Here is a 22,177-nt window from a genome sequence, read left to right as displayed (position 1 = left end):
AATCCACTAGACTCTACAACAGCAGTAATGCTGATTAAAATGATTAATGCTTTAATGTGACGACCATACAAGTTTTGTGATGTTTGAAATATTTAAAATAGGTATCGGGTATAATTATTTTTTGTTGTGATTCAAGTGGGATCATGTTTTTTGTCCATTTTTTTTCATGCGGTACCCTATTTTCTGAGATTGGACAAAATCGTATGGACAAAAATGGACAAAAACCATGATTCCCCCCCCCCCCCCCCCCCCCCCCTTCAAGTTCGGGAAATCTGGACTCAGTTCAGTAAATCTTTTTCAGAAAGATCGAGTAGATCTTGATTTAAGTTGTGCTTTTACGATTAAAGGCTGTTTTTAAAATACAGAGCTTTTGTTTTAAATTTTAGCTTGTTATGTAGTTATGTAGTTATGTGGGTTTAATCAGTTATGTTAGCTTTCAGATTTTTTATTATACTAATTACACTGTTGTTATTATATTATGTTGCTTAATTTGATGAAAATGTTATTACTCCCATAATGTAGCAGTAGATTTCACAAATATGTTTGCTAGGTCATAAATATAACAGCTCAGATAACTGATTCATCGAACATATTCAAGTTAATGATTATTATTATTATTAAAAAACACGATCTTACCGACAAAAATGATTCTTAAAAATACCTTAATGCGGTAAACTGTACCCTTGAAAAAGATTTTCCCAACATCTGTTGCATGCAGCTATATCTCTAATTTCGTTCAATTCATGCAAGTTGTCCATTTGCAAATTTCTACTACGTACTTAAATCATTTTAAAACCGATAACAAGTTCATTCTAGGTCTCCCCAATCTACCAATGAATAAATTATCTGATTAAATTGCAAGTTAATGATTAATATTTGTAAATTGCTTACAAGCAGTACAAATCATAGGGTCAAGGCATTGGTTTTGTCACTTTATTACCTAAAAGTGATCAATAATAATTGATAATGGTCTTATAACATTATACATGGTAGATTACACTTCACTAAAGAAATAGTCAAATGCTGATATTAGCCGCAGCAGATCACATAAGAACTGTGTATGGATCATTGTATGAATATTTTCTAGTAGGTATTAGTGTTAGTTTGAAAAAAATATAAATGAATAAAATAAAATGTTGGTGAAATCTTGCCCAGTCTCACACTTTTATTTTTCAGGTTTATTTCACTCTGTATGGCGAGATAGTGATGGAGGCAAATTTTGCCAGACGTGACCAGAAAATATGTAGCATTCGTTAGAAGAAGATGAGCACCTATATTAATTGGAACTCTCGTGTAAGAGAATCCTTTGACTGGATACCAGAAAATTTCCTCTCAAAAGATGCTCGGAAAAGACTTCTCGACTTGTTTATTAGAAACCCGCAGGTTCCAATCATATTTCTGCAGATCCATCTTACCACTGGTATTGCTGATATTGTGTGTCCGAGCGAGGAAACATTAAATGCAGTAAAATCAAAGATCAGGTGGTTCATTTCGAATAAAGTTTTTCTTGATTACTTTACATGGAGTGATGGGCTAGTTAAAAAATTTGATCCATCGCTAGCATCTGGTTCGGAAACTGTTGCATTATGCTTAGTTGAATTTTTGAGATCCAGGAGTACGTATTTATGTTTGAATAACCTGTATGATATCGAAGGAGTTGAAAGTGTATCGCTTGACTATGAGGACGATGATCAAATTGTGACTATTAAAGTAAAGACTTCTTCTAAAGAGGCCTTTGATGAATGTGCCAAAAAGATCGAAGATGAGCACAATAAATTTAAATCTGCATCATTTCCAATCATCAAAACACTATCCAGATCTGGACAGTTTCCTTCTTCAAATGGAACCTCCCACCATTCTTATCTTCCTGTGCCATATGGGTCTAAAACTGCGCTTGTGAAAGATAACTACTTGGATATGTTGTCCGAAGATTTCAATAGTGAACTTGAATCTCTCGAGTTTGACGAAGATAACCGCTCTTTGAAAATTGTGGCAAGCCCACAAGTTACGAGTATGATCATATCAAAAGTGCTAGGGCGGCTGAGTTTCAATAAAAGATTACCTGGCATCAGAAAATACAGAGTTTTTCTGAGTTATTTGTATAGAGACATAAAGGTATGCAGTGACACTGGAGAAGCTACAATTTGTCTTGTTGAAACACACCCAGCAATGTTAAGAGTTGACTTCAGGGACTGTATCTTCGAAGAAGACTCACTCAACATTCTCCAGAAGATTGAGCCGGAATCAAGTGATAGGATGGGTAATTGCAGGGTGGAAAAGTTTGATTTTTTGCAAATAGAAACAATATTTCTCACGATTTAAGAAAGAGGATGAGAAGAGGTTTCTCCATGTTCCTTGACTGGGAAAGTTTACCCACCTTGAATGAAATTAAGGTTTCAGTTCGTCTAGGAGGTGTCTCATTTTATGTACACAAGTTTAGCCCTGATGTCCATGTAGGCTACCCTGATTGTATGCAAAGTGCTGAATTTTCTTGTGATCTTAAAATAAGTGCAGGTAAGATGACGAAGATGCTGACTCAACAAGGATTCAAAAAAGGAGAAGGAGAATCATTTGTTACCATAAGTTTTTTCGATTTAAGTAGCAATGTGAGGTACTCTGCTACTCTTGGTTGGTGTGAAGGCCTTATGGGTGATAATATCTCCATAAAAAGACGCCGAGCAAAGCACATTGAAAACGTATTGATCAAAAACGGAAATTGTATAACTTACCAGACCTTTGTCTCATCCGACACGACTAGTTACTGGGAAGGTAAATTACGTATGCTCGAAGATTTTTTTAAAGCTACTATATCAAGTGATGTACATAGCAGTGAGGGCTCTCTACCATGATGATTTATTCGCTGTATTTAATGTCAGCATCGTCTACAGATATACCCTTGTGAAAGGTGAATTTAAGGTTGATGTCGATGGTATTTCAAAGAAGACCCACCAAAGAAACTGTAAGTTTGAGGAAGTCACTCGTGTAAACTTGTCATGTCCAGATCTTTGTGCTGGCATAAAACAGTTCCAAGAATGTCCTGAGAATACATTTCTCAGGGAATCCATCGAACAGCTCTATGATAGGTTGATTGATTGTGCAGAGGAACTATCTGAAGTGGTTGACTGAAAACCTTTTCCCACATTCGTTTATTGACCTCGTTGGACAGAAAAGGCTACGATATGATTATTTTGATTCAAGGATATCTTCTAATCATAATAATATCTTTTGACGAAGATTAGTTAGCCGACTGAAATTAGTGTATTTTACATAAATTCTTGCTTTGCAGTTAGTTTGTAGAAATTGTGTAATAAATATTATATTCGATTTCGAAATAATTATCAAATTATCAAATAATTATCAAATTGTGATGTATTTTTGACATTTTTGTAGTTAAGTATTTTTAGCTTTAATGTTTAGTTTTTATCCTAGTTTCGACCGTGTAGCTCATTTTTTAGCTTTTGAGATATTTTATTTATAAATAAATAAATAAATTCTAACATTTATTACACGCTTCGACATTAAAATATACCCAACAAAGATGTACATTAAAGTCATTCAAGCGAGACTTAGTGTTGAAATAGCAAGATTATGGACTTTTTAAACAGTTCAGAATTTATGAACAAATATTTGTATGAAGTTACTAAAATTATGCACTTTCATATCAGTTCAGACATTATGGACAAATATTAGAAATATTATCAAAAGCTAGTTGGAAATAAAACGTCTTTAGGGCATTTTTAAAACATTCTACAGATGATAATGATCTCACTGAGTAGGGTAGTTCATTCCAAATTTTTGGTCCACAAAACATAAATGCAGCATCTGTTCGTCTGAAATGAGGAGCAGGAGGAACTTTCAACAAATAAAAGTCATCATCTAGTCTGGAACTTTGTCTTCGTACTTCCCTTAGATTGACGTGTCCTTGTAAGTACTGAGGGGCTATGTTATTAAGACACTTGAAGACCAGAAGTGATATTTTGAACTTAATTCTGAACCGAACAGGCAGAAAGTGGAGCTTTTTGAGGTAAGGCATGATAGGTTCACGTATCTTTTTTCCGTAAAGACCAAAGATAAATCTAGCAGCATTGTTCTGTATCTTTTGTAGCTTATGAAGATTCTTTTCTGTTATACCATAATAGACTGAGTTGCAGTAGTCTATGAAACAGAGAATATTGGAGTGAACTAACTGAACTTTTAGTTCATGGGAAAGCTTTGAAAAAAATTTATGATTTACTTTGACTTGTGTAAATTAGTGTTCAAATTATTATATTTCAATCATCTTTGAGTTAGTTTTTAAAATCTCAGATTGAATGTTCAGAATTTTATAAATAATTTTAAACGATGATAAAGTTGAATGATGTGTTATATTGTTTTGAACGATCAAATTGTATTCCATTTTAATTTCAACGTTTTAGCAATCTTCTCGCACCTTGCATTTTCTCTCTTCTCCTCCCTCTTTCTCTTCCTCTCTTATACGTCCGCTTTAGCACGTTCAATTCCGGCCATATCCGAACCAAATTTCATATAATGGAATTCCAAGGTCGGGTCTTCGGGTACCTTAGATTATGCCATGATCTTATATTTTTAACAGATTTATTTTATGCGCTGATCTTTTATTTTTAACAGATTTATTCAAATTGCATTCAGATTATCTAACATTATAATATTATTATTATTATTAGTTTTTGCATGGATTATAATTACACGATTGAGATTAGTTATAGTTGAACATTTTCATTCCTAGTTTCATTGTGTAACTTTCATTGATTACCATCTCTACCCAACGAAATACTGTGGTAATATACTGTCAGTTTAGCCATGGTTAGGAGATAATTATACGAGGAAAAACAATTGAACCTAATATACTAATAAACGATAAAGTAAACGATAATAATAAAGTCACGTGTAACTTCTCAAAATTGCAGGAATGGCTCGGAGAAAGAAACGTGCAGCACCAGCAAAAGGGGTAAAAAAGGAAATTACCCCTGAGCAGAATCGACGAAAAAGTATCGGAGCTGAACGACTGAAGTTCAATCAGATAAATGTAGATAGAGAAATTGAAAGGATGACTGATGAACTGAAAGCCTTTGGTGAAAGGGTAGGATGAACTTTACTTTCCCATTGCATCGCTTCTTCTCATCATATTATATTTTTATTTCATTGTTATGAACATTTAAAAAAATAAATAATTAGTGTTCGAGGATTGATATGAAACATTGGGTTCTATTAACATATCAACAACCGATACCACAGCTGATACAATCAAACCAAGAAGCCCACGAAGAGTTCACGGAAAGTGTTCCCAAAGAAATCGGAAACTTGACTCTGAAGGAGTTCTTTGAAGCGGGATACATGTTGGACTATGGGGCACCTCGGTCCGGCAAGTTTGTAGCATTGGGACCACTTCACTACGAGATTAGGTGAGTGAAAACTCTGGAAGTCAGTGTCACGTGATTTTGAATATTTAGATTGGTACTATAATAGTATGTAATTATGGTGACATTAAAACTTTAAAATGCAATCTTAGTCATAATTACCTTTTATCATGCTAAATAATTAACCTCATTTCCTCTCAGAGACGAGGACACAGAGCCCCAATCTACCAAGAAGATGGCAGCCCCCCTCCAAACAACAAGACAGAGCACCCTGCCTCCTGCAGAGCATTTCTCTACCCCTGCTCCGGGAGCAGCACAGCCCCCCTCCAATCTCTTTATCACACCCAAGGTACGTATCAGAACCTTTAAATCTATCTTGTGTGATTAATATTGCCCAATATTCTGATTTTCTGTGGAAATTTGCGATTTCTGCAATTTGTTTGACGTTTAAATTTAGTTTTTAACAAACGCACGTGCTGACAGGTTGTACCTCAACCCAAGAGAGGGTACGTAGTTGTGTACACGGAGAACGGATCACCCTACCATCTAAATCTGGCGACTATGAAAGCAAGACATCCGCAGACGTACGAAGAACCTTCCACAGTGACTCGGTCCACGCGGACAACACGTGCCACACGTGCTGCTTCTAAACGATAATCTGCTCGTGCATCATATCTTCAGATTATCTCAGTTTTCATTGCAATTCCGTTCAAGCTAATGCCGTATTTCCTCTGCAAGAGATGTCATAAGTATGTCAGAACATCCGAGGACATTTAAATTCGAGATCTGCAGAATTCGAAACACCAGAAAATTGGAAAATGTTTAAATGCTGTACCGTGGTTGCCAACAAAAACAAAATTAAAACTTCATGCTGCTTGGCGCAGGAACCATTTCTTGGTTCCTTTTTTTTCTGTTTTAGTTTTGCGGTTTATCATTATGTTATTAAACACACGGCTTATCACGACGTGTACATATTTTGATATTATAGCCTATTATTTTAACGTGTTCTATCCTGATTATTTAAAAGCTTGGAACTACAACTTTCTTTTTCTCAAGAATAATTTTCTTGGTTCTCAAGAATAATTGCATGTTTATTATATTTAGAATTGAATTATCTAGTTAAATTATGACGTATGAAAATCAGTAGAAATTTGAACAATACCGGCAGAGTTATACTTTCCTTATCTGTCGTATATTATATCAGTTTATTTCATCAATTATATCAGTGTCGTCATGAAATAAATACTATTCTAATCATTTTATTTGACCTTGATGCTTGCTTAAAATTTTGAAATGTTTCTTTGTTTCTTAAATTGACTGCATGTTTTACGTTGAAAAGTATCAATAAATAACTAATAATTTAACACTAAACCCCCGAATATGAATATGCTTCTATCACAACAAACTTAAAGGTTTTATAACTGGAAAGTCAAATTAGCAATTATCAACCGGCAGCCGGCTCATTCTTATTCGTACATGACATCATTATTGGTACATACTAACTTTCAAACAACTTTAAGGATATAAATAAAACTACAAAAATGGCGCTATGATCCACTGGGGTAGCTCAATACCCTGTACCCTCTACATAGACAGCAGAAAGGAATGTGACCTCAACCTGCCTGACAGTGCCTCCTGGCAGCAGATAACCTCCGAGGTAACCCAGAAGTTTAAACTCACTCCCGGTAACTGGTTCTACACACTTAGTGACCTGGGATCCAGCGAAGAGGTTGCCAGCGAGGAACACTTCAGGACAATCAAGGAAACCTGTGCTAACACACGGCAGTTACTACAACTGAATGTTACCACCGGACCAGGTGTGGCTAATGCGGGGGTGCCGGTTGTTGTTGACGAGACATCCCCTAAGTTTCAGACCGCTGTGGAACTAGCTGTACAGAACTACCTGAGTAAACACGGTCCAGAGCTGATCAGGGATCTGGCACACCGCAGTAAGCTGTGTTGTTGTAATAAAACTCAGCGGAGATCAGGCTGCTCATCAGAATCAGGTGGTGTGAACTCCCACCTGCAAGTGGTACAGGGTGGGGTGAACTCTCACCTGCAAGTGGTACAGGGTGATATGGTACTAGATAATTGCGATGCTATGTTTATCGGAGATCAACATTCCTCGCAAGTTTCCCAGGTGTCCTCCTCCCTTCCTCTCTACTCCAGTTTCCTGACAATTAGCACTAACCAGGAGCCAGCTCCAGATAACCAGTCCCAAGACAGGGGGAGTAGGAAGTCTAACCGTGAGGAGGATGTAGATAACCAGGTTTGTAGCAGCAAGAGAGCTAAAGCAATACCCCCTGACAAGGAGTACATCCTGGGGCCCTGTAAGAACAGTATAGTAACAGTAACCCCCGGTACGGAGGTGGAGGTAGTGTGGAGTCTTGTGGTGAAACAGGGTGTTGAGAGCTGCTGGGAGCTGGTTGATGAAGGTGGGACGATCCATCCTGTAGGTGGGGCGGGGGTGGGCAAGTGGACCTCCTCCACTGATAATATCCAGGAGTTCTCTGTGAAGTTTGTAGCCCCCTCTGCTGAGGGGATGTATGAGAGTAAGTGGACGCTACTGCAGGACTCTATCGGCAGGGAGGCGATTACTTTGTGTAGTATGAAAGTTCAGATAAATACGGATAAGAAAGGTGGTTCTCTTGCGTGTCATGGTAATATTCCTGCTGATATTTCTGTACCTAAACTGCTGAATAGTAACAAGGTGTTTTGTATGAGTAGTGAGGAGATGCCTTCCTCCAGTGGGGATTAGAATTAAATGTTTGATAAATCATATATTATACTCGCATTATTGTTTCATTATTAATTGATGATTTTTAACTGATCTTATTTGAATCTTTTGATCTCTAGTTAATTCTAATTTTGTCGCGCCGGTGTTGTTATATTATTATGATGTGGACATATTTGTGTACTTACTTACAATGGGGAATTGACAAGATGGTTTGATGTCGATTCGGGGACTGGACAAGGTGATGTGCAAGGGCCTCCCATTTTCAACCTTGTACTTAACTGGGGATTAGAACTTGCCGAGAAGTTTAAAAATATATCGCGTGGTTTTACTCTTCAGTACAGACAAAGTTCCAGACAACCGGAAAAATGTGTCATTGATTTGGACTATGCTGATGACATAGCAGGCATGGATGACACTGTCGAGGGACTGCAAGAAACAACGGACAATATTGCGAAATACTGTGGGCTTGGGGGTTTAAAGATGAACGCAAAGAAAACAGAGATCATGGTAATTGGGAAAGATACGTCGCAGCACCCACTCCCAGAGAATAGGACCATAGATATTACTGTCGATGGAAACTCTGCAAAGCAGGTCACTCAATTCACTTATTTGGGTGCCAAAATTACATCGGATGGCAAGATCGATAAAGAAATAAGTGTCAGGATTGGAAAAGCAACCGGAGCTTTTAACCAACTCAATAACATTTGGAAGAATAAGAACATAAGCATTAACAACAAAGTGCGAATCTACATCGCAGCTGTTCTTACCATTCTGACCTATGGAAGTGAGATATGGAACACGACTCAAGTGCAGACAAGAAGATTAGAGTCTTTCCATCAGTACTGCTTACGCAGAATCCTGAGAGTGAGGTGGTTCCATCGAGTAAGAAATGAAGATGTTTTAAGAAGGGCTTCAATAACTGCTCTTACTGACATAATAGCAACAAAACGGCTACGTTGGTTTGGACATGTCAGTAGAATGCCTGAAGATCGGTTACCTAACTATCTACTTGAATGGAAACCCAAGCATGGGAAACGATCAAGAGGCAGGCCTAGGAAGAGCTTAAATGATGTATTTATTGAAGATGCTGAGCAGAGATTGGATCGTAATGGACTCACGATTGATTGTATGAGAAGATTGGCTGCAGATCGAAAAGGATGGAGAAATATTACCCGCCGAAGTTGTATAATACAAAGTAATGACGCAGATGACGCAGACTAATCCTTTTGGATGGAGATCTCGCCATGTAACATGTATGTACTTACTTATGCTTCTGTCATACATCATCATGTTTATTATAATATGCTGACTGACTTCAGACTTTGTTGTCAAATCTACGATTGATTCTGGACTTTTAAGTTAACAATATCTTGACAGCTAGACCGTAGTAGTTTAATAGAATTATGTAAGTTATTACTTAAAAGTTAAATTGCATTATAAATTATGGAACCCCATAATATGACTGATGATGTTTATAATGAAGGTTATGACAGGAACGTTATCAGTGATGATATTTAACCTATTTATCACCAAAATTATTTTCTAGCTTTTCTTTGAAATTTTATCCAATTATTGACAGTTGTAAACTATCTCAAAATTTAACCGTTTTTTTTGCAGTATATTATTTATCTACCCGTGATCAAACATAAATAATGTGCTATAATATATTAATTATTATAAGCTGCCAAAAGTTGTGCAGTCACTGTTTTAATTATTAATTCATACGTTTATAATTATGTGCAAGCTGTGATAATATACGCAACATTTTTCAATAATTATGCCGTATAAATGCAGTAATACTGTGGAATAATGGTCGGACAGCGTAACCTGTCATTCGTGTTAAAATCATACCGGTCAGCGGTTATCTAATCTTAGACTCTAAATTGGAAAACTTTTCCTCTGTGTTTACTCATTATAATATTCTGATGTTTTATTTAAGCTGAAAACATAAATTCAGTTGTGATTTGTTAAAAACAAACTGGTCTATTAGGTGATTAAGTAACTACAGAATGGATGTAACCAAAGCTAGAGAGGATTTCTCAACCCACCTGCTGGAACTAGACGAACTTAACAGAACACTCATTCAACAGATATCTGGTTTGTAGCGCGATGCACTACTGGGCCGCGCCGCGCATATTCTCGCAACCACAGATCGCATATTCTCGGCAACCGTAGATCGGCGAGATGCACCACTGGGCCTCGCCGAGCTAGGAAGGATTGACATCGTGAATCAAATATCTGGTTAGGAACGTGAGGGGTTATTTAGTGCGGCCAAAAATGCGCGCACGTTAGAAATAACCAAACTATTTGGTACTCCACTGTAGGTAGATCTTACTAGCATCATCTTCTACTTCTAGCGTTATAACAATCAGAGGCTCTGAGGATGTAGTTTTACGAAGATTTCAAGCCTTACGTGTGTGTTTCCCTTCGTGTCCAAAAGCATTATAAAGTTATAACTATCAGAGTCTTATCTTTGCTGTTTTAGCGAGATTCTTACTTTTAAGTTTCATTATTATTAACGTAGAAAGATAAGTACAATAAGGCCATGTTGTCACTGCTTAATGTGAAGTGAAAACTATGCTCACGAACCTTAGCATGTCAAGTATTTCAATATTCATTAATTGAATATACACTGTAACACTTTATTAATGGATGAGATTGTACCTCCACGTTTGCTACTAATCGAACTTGCCTTCTTGATGGTCACAATGTCTTATCTTAACTAAGTTGGTAGTTCTGACTTTAAAGTAAGGTATAAGATGTAAGTAACATTTGCATGATCGTTTATTCGCAATCCCGTGTGATTCAGAATAGATTCTGAACACAACATCAATTTCAACAGGTCATATTCTAGGTAAACTATAGGTAAAAATATAATATTAATCATAATCATATTTCACTCATTCCTAACTGAAGCTTTTTTCAATTAAAAATGTCAATATGAGTATACTCAGTATACCTTAATTACAAAATGTAATATTGTTTTACATTATGTACTTAAATCACGCATAACTGATGACTGATCATGTAAGTTAATTCTGTTGACGAGTGACACAATTACAGCCGGTTGCCGCAAATTTGGTTGGTATTTTTGAAACGGAGTCGTAGCGCGCGAAGCATAAGTTGTGGTTAAAATGTCGTTTTCTTCGCGCGAGTGTACCGCGATTTGAAAAAATTGACGCGATCCCTATCGCGTTTGTATATTATGGAAGATCACTGGCAATAACAGATAATTGGCAACTGTTTCAACTCCGTGTAATTAAAGTATTTTTATCTATTATCAGTTGACTGTCAGTCTCGGGGTTTCATTGCCAATTAGTACTTTCATTATTTTAATTACAGATTTACAAAGTCGGCTCAATGAGCAAGAGAATCAAAATTTAACGACCAAAGGACTTCTGCTGAAAACTCAGAGCAAACTGATGAAGTAAGTTCATAAATCAACCATTAGATAGAAATAATTCCTCGGTAGAACTCGATACGGCGCGTGATAGTGTAGGACAGAAGCGTTATACAGTAGGCAATTGTACACCAAATCGTATTTTCAATCCAGTGTGATTTCGCAGGACGAGTGAAGAAAATAGAAATCGTATGAAACAAGTTGCACAGTATAAGAATAAACTCAGACAGAGTCACGAAAAGACAATGGAGGCAGAGAAAGGATGGATAAAGTTAACGAAGTATCTGAAGTCGTTTCACAACAACTGCACGTGCCAGTCTAAAGATAGACCCTTAACCGAACCTTCACCGTACGTTTTGCATTCATCATCGCTGATATATATGGTTTTATTGAGTCTTATTTGCCAGTCATTCATATTCGCTTGGATGCTGGAGTATAATTATATAATAATAATAATAATAGTTTATTGTATCTTTTACTATTATATATAGTACTTCTTCTACTATTATATAGTACTATCTACACAGGTGTAAACTAATCCCATGTATTTTCAGAGTGCATGTTGAAATTGGTTCGCCCTCAGCTCCTTCAAATACAACCACTGTTGATTCTCCAGACGTAGCCACCAGGGATATTTCACCTACTTCCACCAGCCCTAGACATTATTCTAAACCTAAACCTGTAAATTCTAAACTCTTTTTCTGCAGCCCTAAAAGTCCCAATCTGTCGCACAAACGAAGCTCCGCAAGTTCGAAAGTCTCAAGTTCAGTTATCAGCCCCTTCTTCAAAACTAGTCCTAAACAGAGGGTGTCTAAATTGAAAAGGACGAAGCCCACAACGCCCAAGTCTGTCAAAAAGTTGTGTTTGTCCTCAAGTCCCGGCATGCTGGGAGATGAGAGTTTGGTGTTATATGCAGCTGATACACAAGTTACTGACGAGGATAATGAGTCATTAATAAATAGTGATATCAGTCTCGTCTCGGCAAGGACGCCGGTAAAGGACAATCCTATTATTTGTCCGGATAGCCCTGTCAGTCCTATCGTAGATCTAGGTGGCATGTCTCAGTCAGATCTTACGGAAATACCAACAGCTCCCAGTAAGGTTAATTATACAGGAAACGAAGGAGCAGTGACACCAACTACAAGCCTGACTAGGGAAACTAGGCAGTTTGGATTGTTGACAGAATGGAAAGGCAATATTTCAATATCAGAAGAGAAATTAGGGTTCAGTTTACCTGAAAACATGACTGATCTTTTACAAGGACCTTTTACAAACACTGACAGAGAAGTAACTCCCGAACCTGAGGATGACGACTTTAAAATTAGCTCCAGCTCTAAACCGTCTAATTCTACCGCAATACCTACTAAGAGTTACAAGGTGAATACTTCATATTTATCTTCCATCAAATGTTACTTTACCACATCAATTATTATTCACTCTATATAAACTTACTGAAACACGTTACCACCGAGAAGTATATATTTCGATACTGCTTCAATCCCGACTAATCCATGTCGTTTAGGTGAAGACAGATTTCAAGTACACGAAAGTGGTTCGGAAGAAAGAAGAGCGCGCTAAGATGGCGGCATCTTCCTGCGCAAGCTGCTACCGGTATTACAAGGCGTCTGGACTAGATGATGAGGAGATTGCTAAACTTATAGGTCAGAACTTGTGGATTTGTAGAGTTCTTCTTGGGAGTGATAACTGTAGTTATCAGTTATTAGCATTCATTATATATACACTGTATTTTATGGAAATACCCGATACACAGTATACAAGAATATCGTTAACAATTCTCAGTCCGTAATTCTCCAGTGAAATACAATGATGAAATACACTGGCAATGTAAAGAGCAACTAAATTGTGATGTACACTATTCTAGGAGATGTATCAAGTAACCCACTATAATATCCCAGGAGATGTATCAAGACACCGGCACCAACACGGTAATATATCCAACACTCCTCCTAGCTTCTGGGACCTCACAATTAGTCATGACATGCCGACAGAGCCAGCTACTCAACGAAAACCTAGGACCAACAGATATAGGACACGAATGGATAGCTAACTTTTATTTTATTTGGATTTAAATTATGAAATAAATGACTGATTGATGTCAGATTTGTAGTGATAACAAGTAGTGATTTGTGCAGTTTAGAATAATTTAGAGTTAGTTTTTCCTGCTGGCGGGTTACATTTTACTGATGATTTCATTTTATTTATGTTTGTTATATTTCTTCTACGCCATTGTTTGTATAGATAAAATATGAGGAAGTTTGAGGGCTAATAAAATAATAGTGCATGTGGTCGAGCTAACCGTGGTTCCGTCTCTAGCCATAACGTACTTCCTGATGATGAAACAGCAACTGTCATCATGACAGCTTGAGAGTATAGCCCTCCTTTTTATCTGCTCTCAAACGTTTCCCGAAAGCTTTTGTTCCGCCGTAATCATAAATAATTACAAGCTTCAGGAACCCCGGTATCAGATAAAAGGTTATTCAGGTCACCATGGTGACAGGTATCTCTCGTTAGTGGGGCGGTTCCTCCTGTCACTTTTCACCGGTACCGTCAACCACAGTCCTTTTAAACTCACCTGACGTTCTTCTGAGTGACTAGCCAACGCAGGGTTGTTGTTGTATATTGAAGTTTGAATTTTGCATGGTTTGGGCGTCGTGACGTTTCTCATGCCTTAATAATAGTCTCGATCCGCATAAATATCATATTACATTGCTTTTAGATTGTCACTATATTGCCTATTAAATGGCACGACCTGTCCCTTTAATATCTTACAAACCCATAATTTTAAGCGAATCATAGTGGAGAAGCTAGATTGACAACCTGGTACGCTCTCAAGGAAGATTTGATTTAAGTTGGGCGTTTTCCAATTGAAGTTTGTTTGATGTTCTGAACGGCAATTCAGGGAAGCACTTACCTGATCTAGACTAGTTCCAAGCTCTCACATGAACTTATTTGTTTCTGATTTATTTCGCAATATTTGAACAACAAATTGCCACCACTCTGTTGGTACTATTTACTTTCAGTGACTAAATTTGCTCCCGGAATAATTAATTGCATCGTGTAGATTCCCAGAAAGATAATTTTGCAGTAACTTTTGCCTTCACAGACTCTTGCAGTATATTAGTATATTAACACACTGATGGACCGCTGATAGTTGATCTGTCGAGAAACCTTCTTTTAAGAGAACTGTTTTACAAACTGTCCGTGCGAGCTGTGAATCCTTTCTTCTCATTTTCGATAAGATAATTATAACGTGTTGATAAATTAGTTCTGTAAAATCTTACAATTTCCGTAATTTTCCTATTAACACCCACCCGGAAGGAAGCCAGAACTTTCTCTAATCTCCCTGCCAATGAAATTAAGCTGAACTATCCTAACCTGACAGCATTTGTCGCTAGAGACAGCTGTATCACCTCTACCGAACACTAGTTTGACGTAGGTTTGACTCTGTCCGTGATGGTTTCTTGTCTAACGCTACAGCTTCAGACAACAGTCTCCGTAGTCCTTCACCAATCCTGTTCTTTGTAGTCGGAGTCCTTCACCAATTCTGTTCTTTGTAGTCGGGAACTCTAAAAATGTCCACACAAATATCTTGACAGGTTAACAGAGGCCGGAACGTTTCTGACTGTTAAATCCCCTTTATAGCTTGATACAAAGTATTTTGTAGGGTTTGTGCTAATTGGGTATTTTAAATTCAGTACCATCTCCTTCACAGCCGGGTATTTATATATCACGGTGAAGGATGTTGCTGATTTCAAATACTTTGAGTCCATTATATAAACATACCTTTATTTTATGTTGAAATTAAGTTTCATATCGCTACACATGTCATGTAATCGATTTATAATTCAGGCTGGTTAACGGCAAACCTTCCAGTGAAATTTGCGATGCGTGGAATTCTAGCGCAGCTGTTTCCAATATTTCCTTCATATTTTGAAAAGTGAGTTGAGAATTTCCAGTTTTCATACCGACACACCATTAACTAAGCGTGGCGATGAGACATAGGAATTGAGTCCAGGAAGCGAAGGAAATGGGTGCCTACCCCGATCCTCCATGACGGAAAAATAGAAACACAGGCCTCTATTTGTTAAGTTCACAGTGTGGCACGTACAAGGTGACTGCAAGACTGCATTTCCTTACTTCACTCCCTCCCTTGCATGCGGCGCGTCACTCAGCTCTTCTCCCTTATAGGGAGATAAACTTGCCAACATATCTCTCCACCTACCTTGGTGTCACGTGCTCAGCTGCGCGCCTGAACACGTGTCACGTGATGTACCGCGCGGCTGAGCACGTGTCAATTCTCGAGAAAGAGGAGAGGTCGATTATGGATAAACATAGGTCGACCAGTTATTGTCAGTTCTCTCTCGGGGATCTCGATGTTGGTTGCTTACTGCTTATAGTGTCCAGGTCGTGGTTATGATGGATTTTGTTCGTGGATTTTAAACGGTCATCATGACAATGCATTTTGTCTCCCAATTTTGCTCATTTAAAAGGCAGCGCTACTTTCAACATTAAGGTTGCTTCACATTAGATATGCAGATTTTGACACATTATTGTTTTTGTCACCTATTGCAACATTGTCTCTTTCTTTGTCCACACTAAACGCCGCCCTCCTTTTTTCTTGATAGTTTACCAATGAAGTCGTCCAATTTCCAATATTCATTCAAAGGACTTTATATCACGTGACCAATAGGCAATACACCCTTAGTTCTGGCCACGTACGTTTCTTCGTCTTAATGGGGCTTCTAAATTAGAGGGCCTTGCTCCAGGCTGCCGTTTTAGTTGGTCACATCACCACCGGTTAGCTAGGAAGTAGGACCTCTGTTTCCCGGCAAACTGTTCGCTAGTTCTGTGAATAAAACAACTCGTTTCTCTGTAAAAGTTTTTGCACAAAACATAAAATACGGGGGTGTGCTGTGTCGAGGTGTTACTCTAGATACTACTCCCTCAAGTATGAAGATATTGGTACTGGTGACCTAGTGAGAGTGAGAATTGGTAGAATTCCTCAATGGGGGGTGACACTCCTCTTTTTCTTTTTACTTCTACACCTTTTCACTTTCAATTCGGTGACACCTTAATTAAGTGTTGACGAATTCAGGCGGGAATATTGTGTAAATGTTTTGAGTTATATGACGGGAGCACTTTGTTCTTGGTATTTTCACTTGTCTAGAGCGTCTGCTACTTAGGAATATGGGAATTAGCGTCCTCAATGGCTCAGAAATGCTGATAATCTAGATTGAATTTCGTTTCCTGCAGGAAAGATTCAGGGGTTCTTGCAAATTGTCATGACTATTTTTAACAACTTTAATGATACAAATTCGCTGCAAGACGAATGTGCTGGTTTATGCCGCATATTTATTGTTTTTTTTTTCTCGTCGTTTTTTTTTGTATCGCAGGATATTTTTTGTATCCAGCGACGATTTGTAGATACAACGCATATTTTCAGTAATAGCTGGATCTAAAGTGTTACAATTTACTTGTCTGACTCCAGAATTTTTGTCTAGAACTATAGGTGATTAAATTGGTTATTTTATTAGTTATTAGTGAGTGAATTGTTATGAATGTTTTATCCACTTGTTAAATAAGAAGCAGGGAATTAGTCTGCATTGTTGTTGACAAATGTGCTGTAAGCTATAAACGATTTATGTTGACAACCGATTTATTAATTTCCATGTCTTTATTCTTTCCCTAAATTTATGAGATCATCTATTAACGATAATTTAGCTGTCCTCCTCATACAATAACGCTATACGTAAATCAGCGCTAATTAAGTAAAATTAAGTGAATATGCACTATATAAGTGAGTTAGGCAATAGGCTAATATCAGGTGACGAAGCAGAACAGTGGAACACTTTACTTACTAGTACTACTCTTAGAACGTATAAATTCACAAAGTAACTAACCCCTTACCAACCCTGCTTCCGTTATTGCTTGAAACATTTTCTCAGCAAAATCACCCTATCTTGTTGCTTGGCATCGGTCACAAACAATTTGAAGAATGCAAACATTAGCACAACTGAGGACTGCTAGTTTCCAGCGAGGATCGCAGCTTATTCCCAGGTCCCTGAGTCCAGATAAGGCAGGAGAATTGCACTGAGCAGGATATGTTCCTATATAACGCTAATTGTGCGAGTTGTTAGCAGATAGTTGAGAGAGTGCTGACAGTTGCTTTAGTGCACGCCCCCAGCCGTTCCAGCCCGGACACGCCCCCTGCCGTTCCAGCCCGGACAAGAGGCAAACTTTTCTCTTCCACTTCCTTTTATCCGGATATTATCCCCTTAATACCGACTTTTCCCGGTTTCCTCTGCCAGTGTACTTCATGGCTGCAAATTGACAAATGGGCTACAGTTCTAGAGCTTGACAAATGGGAAAATTGCCGCAGCTTCCCTTGTGCGGCAATTTTCACCGACGTGATAGTTTGTGAACATTGTTTATCAGTTTGAGATCAGGAGATCTGCTGCTCGGGAATCTTCCCTCAAAATATTTGTGGGCAGGCAGGTAGTGTTCTGGATGAGAATTCTTTTACGAATTCCCTCTTGTCAGCCTGTGAAAATTCCCATAAAAGATCAGTACTTGCGATGCAGGATACAGTGTAGCCTTTTAAAAGACATGTTCGTTATTTAATTTTATGGTTAACTGTGGTTTATAGTGCTAGGGATGTGTTCTTAATAATCCGGGGGCTTATTCAATCATGGTTGTCAGCATATGCAGTGATTTGCTAAAGTTTTACTGCTACGCCTTTAACAAAGAAACTCTATTCTTCGAACAGAGTTGTTGTTCTTGAGTTGACCACGATAATTATTACTTTATACGATATCCATTATCGCTGCTTATAGATTATCACAGCTTATACCAGGATTTAACAAACTTTTCTGTTATTCTCTATCTCTACTTCTAAACTGGGCTAGACTTTCATTTGTTATTCTGTTAGCTGTCATGGTTTTAAACTCATATACTTGTCCGTAATCGGGCAAGTTCTATATAATCCTGGGCAAGAATCCTCACACGATCCTAGCTTCCTGTTTCTTATCAACCGTACTCATAAGTCATAGTAATCAGGATGTGTCCACGTTTCTAATACGTTTTATTGTGCTTTATGTTTTTCTCTTGCTAGTCGCGGGGATCAATTTCATTTATTAGGATGCAACTAGAATCTCTTAAACCAAATAATTAGCATTAACAAGTGGGATCTCAAGCTGGAGAGCCTGGATATCGGACTATCAGGGCCCACATGAGGATAGCGTCCTTTTCCAGTTTGCCTGTAATAGGCTGCTAATGTTATTTTAGTATGTAAACGATAACAATGCTTAAGTGAGACTGGATTATAGAAAAAAATGAGCACTTGTCTTTTTGGTAAGCCCGCTCGACACATAGGACTAGCACCTTGGCTAGAAATACAACCTTCTACACGTCCATAATTGTCCAATGGAACTGCTGTATTAATAACCTGCTAACATGTCTCACTGGTTCTCTCGTCTCTCATTCGAAGGAATTAAGACGCGTATCATCCGTCAAATGATAGTGGGGATAGTGGTGACGTGTTTGTTATCAATTTCAAAGATATCATTCGACCGCGAAAGATAGTACTTTTGAAAGTATTCTCCTGTGAGTTGGGATCAGTTGGCTTGACATAACCCGACAAGAAATATTCTACAGAGACCTAATCATATTCGCACAAGGGACAGACTAGATGTTGAGACGTTGGTGGGAGCTCTCTCACCATGGTGTTTGGTGTTGAGGTTTAGTGTCCTCTGTCCCGTGATAAGATATGCCGTAATTCTGCACTTATTTCCGTTAGTTGTAAGAGTTGTGTTGTAGATCTGGGGATTTTCTTGATTTCCTCGAACTCATTGCATGTGCAAAGTTTTATCTGAATTGTATTGTGTTTTGGGCCATCGGTTGCCCAACTTATTCGTTGAGTTCAGTCACTTTTTGGTTTATTGGATTTTTGTAGGATTTTGTTAGGCAAGTTAGAGTGGCTTCACAAAACGTGCTTCGGTCTAAAAACTTAACTGCCAAGTCGGAGTTTAGCTGCCGGCATCTATTGTAAAAGTGGAGTTCATAAGTCATGACATTTTCATTAAAGTTGCCGACACAAGTTGGCAACTTTAATAAAAATTCTGGGCTAGACTTATTATTTAGATTGGGAGAAAATGTGCTTCCCAGACCCCTAAATATTTGAATTCGTTATTCGTGGTATTTAACTCCGATTGTCATCCCCTAAAGCAAAAGATTGCTATTACTATTAGAAAGCCATGAAATTTCAAAACAATAAGTCGACAGTTCATAATTTCGCCCACCGTTGACAGATCATTGGTACATGCACTGTTTGAAACCCGAAACAGGGAAAGTAAAATATTAACCTTACAAGATATAATATAATTATATTATGTCATGTAACGTTGAAATTTCTCAGTTGCTGTAAGTGTACAGACGTAGACAGTAGACACGGTACGAGTATTAAATACTAATCAGTCTTTTGTTAATTAGTCTTAAATTGTCCAACTGGGCAGGACCAGGCGGACCCTCTAAGTGCACAATTCTAAGATTAAGTCACAAAGTATTTAAATACATGGTTTGGTAAAGTTCAACAAAAGTTATATTACAATCATGTGCACTGGTTTTTCATTCTTTCTGGTATTTATTTAAGATTTTATATTTATTCTACTCATGTTTTACACAATTGTAGTACTAGTATAAACTGGGATACGGCAGCTATAAAAATAGCAAGTAAAATCTAGAAATCTAGAAAGGCGATGATTTTGCTAGTAAATGATAAACTCTTTTGTTGGGTATTATTATGATAAAACACGTGCTGGTATGAAGGTCATTCTTAGTATGCCCTCCCAGAATCTCTAATAAGATTCGAGGAAGACATTCAGTGCTGTCAAATGAGCAGTGTTTTTATTTAAAAGAAAAGCACGCATTAATCTGCACATGTAAGTTAGCGCGGGTTATGTCGGCCACACACTCTGCAGACCTTTCTATAGTCTATTGCATAGTCTAGTGCATAGTCTAGTTTAGTCAGACTTTTAAAACAAAATCATTTAGCCTTGATGGGACACGACATGCCGCTTCCTTATACTTAAAGTTAGAAAATATAAAATTCATTCTTAAAAACTCCTGACGCACAACTCTAAGTAGCTGTAGAAATAGTATCAATTATAACTCGGATAGTGCCAATTTCTAAAAGAAGCAATAGAGGTTGGTAAAAAATTTCCTTTTTCAAAGGCGCATTGCGGCATACGCAACAGATACTCAGCTTGGAGGTGCTATATTCTAATGTCATTTGCTGAATAGGATACGGCATACCTTACCATATTAAGGCGTCACCCCCTAGTGTGTACAGTGAACTGAAGGTATTTTAATGGCCCAAATTATAGTTAACAAGGCCATAGTTCGTGTTATAAGAAGCTGCGCCGGACAGTGACAGTGACATGGCCTGCAAGTTACCGTGCAATAAAAGAAGGGTTTCGCTACTGATAGCAGTGACGGAAATATCGGGAGTTCTTTAAAGTCGTTGTGTTCTTTTTGTCAGTATATCATCAAGAGTCATTGCATTTAAATCTCATTCTGAAGATTTGCGGGGATTATTTCTTTGTTTATCATAGTTGTTTCAATTTTATTCTCATTCTCTTGTATATATATACTTTTTGACTTTTGGGTAAATTTACTTTTTATATTGGGTCAGACATTTACCATTTGCCATTGTAATTTGACTTTTGAATCGTTTACTCGTTTGCATTTGTGTTCTTTTGACAGTTGAGACCATCTTGCTTTATATTAAGATAATCGTACACTTTAAAGTTAAATCGCAGGTTTAAATGACACTTAACGGTAATCAATGATAGCATTTGATAGCAGGGACGGAAATACTTAATACATCTTATCACAGAAGTATTCATCAGTTTTCGAAATAATGGTTTACTTATCAATTAACCCAATAAATGGTTATTTAACCCAATTATAAATTGTAATCGGCCAAGTCTCGACTCTCTATTCCACAACTTCAGCTTCATGAAGCCCTCAAGCATAGAAAATGCTTTTGGAAGACTACTGCAGACTACTTAAAATTAAGAGCGTCATGACTGCCCGTGTTTGAGCCACCTGCTGCCAACTATTTGAAACATATTCCGGGAAGGAAACACTGAATAGCCAATAATTTACAATTACAAGCAGCCAACTTCTGAATAGACTCCGCGACTGCATCTAGCAGCAAGCTTTAATTTTAAAACATTTAAGTTTAGCGAACGGAGTGTTCTAATTCTTCACCTGGATTAGTCGTGAAGTCAGATTTTGTGCCACCCGGTAAAAAAACATAATCCTTGCGCCTCTTATCTATTTCGAATCTCGTTGGTAAGTTTGTAACTATTTGCATGTCACGTGACTTTGCTATTTGCATGTCACGTGACTAACTTCAGCACGCTTGCAGCTAACTTGTGCTTGCTAACAAGGTTGTTGTTTTTCTGTTTTAGTACGAATGTTTAAAACTGGTGAGCGGAGGGGAGAGGAGACGCTAGGTGCTGAACATCTATTTGGGTTTTAGTCCGTCCCTCCGCTTGTCACGATTCTTGGCAGCAAGATTGTGAGCCGTCAGCAGCAGTCACCACTCATCCGTAGCTGTGACACTGAGTGACAGCTGTGACA

At 37.8% G+C, this 22,177-nt stretch overlaps 4 protein-coding genes across 4 annotated transcripts in view; all 4 read left to right on the top strand.

Annotated features, from left to right (window-relative positions):
* The window catches only part of LOC134823516 (carbonic anhydrase 2-like), a 67,893-nt gene that overhangs the window by 16,060 nt on the left and 29,656 nt on the right, over nucleotides 1-22,177 (top strand). The window lies entirely within an intron of this gene.
* Nucleotides 4,924-6,744, top strand: LOC134822709 (uncharacterized). Its single transcript, XM_063833908.1, has 4 exons — nucleotides 4,924-5,098; nucleotides 5,254-5,420; nucleotides 5,577-5,724; nucleotides 5,859-6,744. The coding sequence occupies exons 1-4, from the start codon at nucleotides 4,928-4,930 to the stop codon at nucleotides 6,030-6,032; spliced, it is 660 nt and encodes a 219-aa protein (XP_063689978.1). The 5' UTR covers nucleotides 4,924-4,927; the 3' UTR covers nucleotides 6,033-6,744.
* On the top strand, nucleotides 6,912-8,282 carry LOC134822824 (uncharacterized). The gene is made up of 2 exons (XM_063834089.1): nucleotides 6,912-7,398; nucleotides 7,432-8,282. The coding sequence occupies exons 1-2, from the start codon at nucleotides 6,925-6,927 to the stop codon at nucleotides 8,131-8,133; spliced, it is 1,176 nt and encodes a 391-aa protein (XP_063690159.1). The 5' UTR covers nucleotides 6,912-6,924; the 3' UTR covers nucleotides 8,134-8,282.
* On the top strand, nucleotides 10,097-14,249 carry LOC134823114 (mucin-2-like). The gene is made up of 6 exons (XM_063834457.1): nucleotides 10,097-10,209; nucleotides 11,455-11,539; nucleotides 11,679-11,861; nucleotides 12,067-12,889; nucleotides 13,035-13,173; nucleotides 13,429-14,249. The coding sequence occupies exons 1-6, from the start codon at nucleotides 10,122-10,124 to the stop codon at nucleotides 13,578-13,580; spliced, it is 1,470 nt and encodes a 489-aa protein (XP_063690527.1). The 5' UTR covers nucleotides 10,097-10,121; the 3' UTR covers nucleotides 13,581-14,249.

This window comes from Bolinopsis microptera, chromosome 11 (assembly GCF_026151205.1).
Source record: "Bolinopsis microptera isolate Bmic1 chromosome 11, MBARI_Bmic_1.0, whole genome shotgun sequence".
NCBI classification, from domain to species: domain Eukaryota; kingdom Metazoa; phylum Ctenophora; class Tentaculata; order Lobata; family Bolinopsidae; genus Bolinopsis; species Bolinopsis microptera.
This window is presented reverse-complemented; position numbering and strand designations above follow the sequence as displayed.

Excerpts from the sequence above, each read along its gene's own strand:
- LOC134822709 (XM_063833908.1), top strand. The coding sequence starts at position 4,928 with ATGGCTCGGAGAAAGAAACGTGCAGCACCAGCAAAAGGGGTAAAAAAG. Across the intron at positions 5,421-5,576 it reads CCACTTCACTACGAGATTAG|AGACGAGGACACAGAGCCCC; the intron begins GTGAGTGAAAAC and ends ATTTCCTCTCAG. Across the intron at positions 5,725-5,858 it reads ATCTCTTTATCACACCCAAG|GTTGTACCTCAACCCAAGAG; the intron begins GTACGTATCAGA and ends ACGTGCTGACAG.
- LOC134822824 (XM_063834089.1), top strand. The coding sequence starts at position 6,925 with ATGATCCACTGGGGTAGCTCAATACCCTGTACCCTCTACATAGACAGC. Across the intron at positions 7,399-7,431 it reads CAGGTGGTGTGAACTCCCAC|CTGCAAGTGGTACAGGGTGA; the intron begins CTGCAAGTGGTA and ends GTGAACTCTCAC.
- LOC134823114 (XM_063834457.1), top strand. The coding sequence starts at position 10,122 with ATGGATGTAACCAAAGCTAGAGAGGATTTCTCAACCCACCTGCTGGAA. Across the intron at positions 11,540-11,678 it reads ACTCAGAGCAAACTGATGAA|GACGAGTGAAGAAAATAGAA; the intron begins GTAAGTTCATAA and ends GTGATTTCGCAG. Across the intron at positions 12,890-13,034 it reads TACCTACTAAGAGTTACAAG|GTGAAGACAGATTTCAAGTA; the intron begins GTGAATACTTCA and ends CATGTCGTTTAG.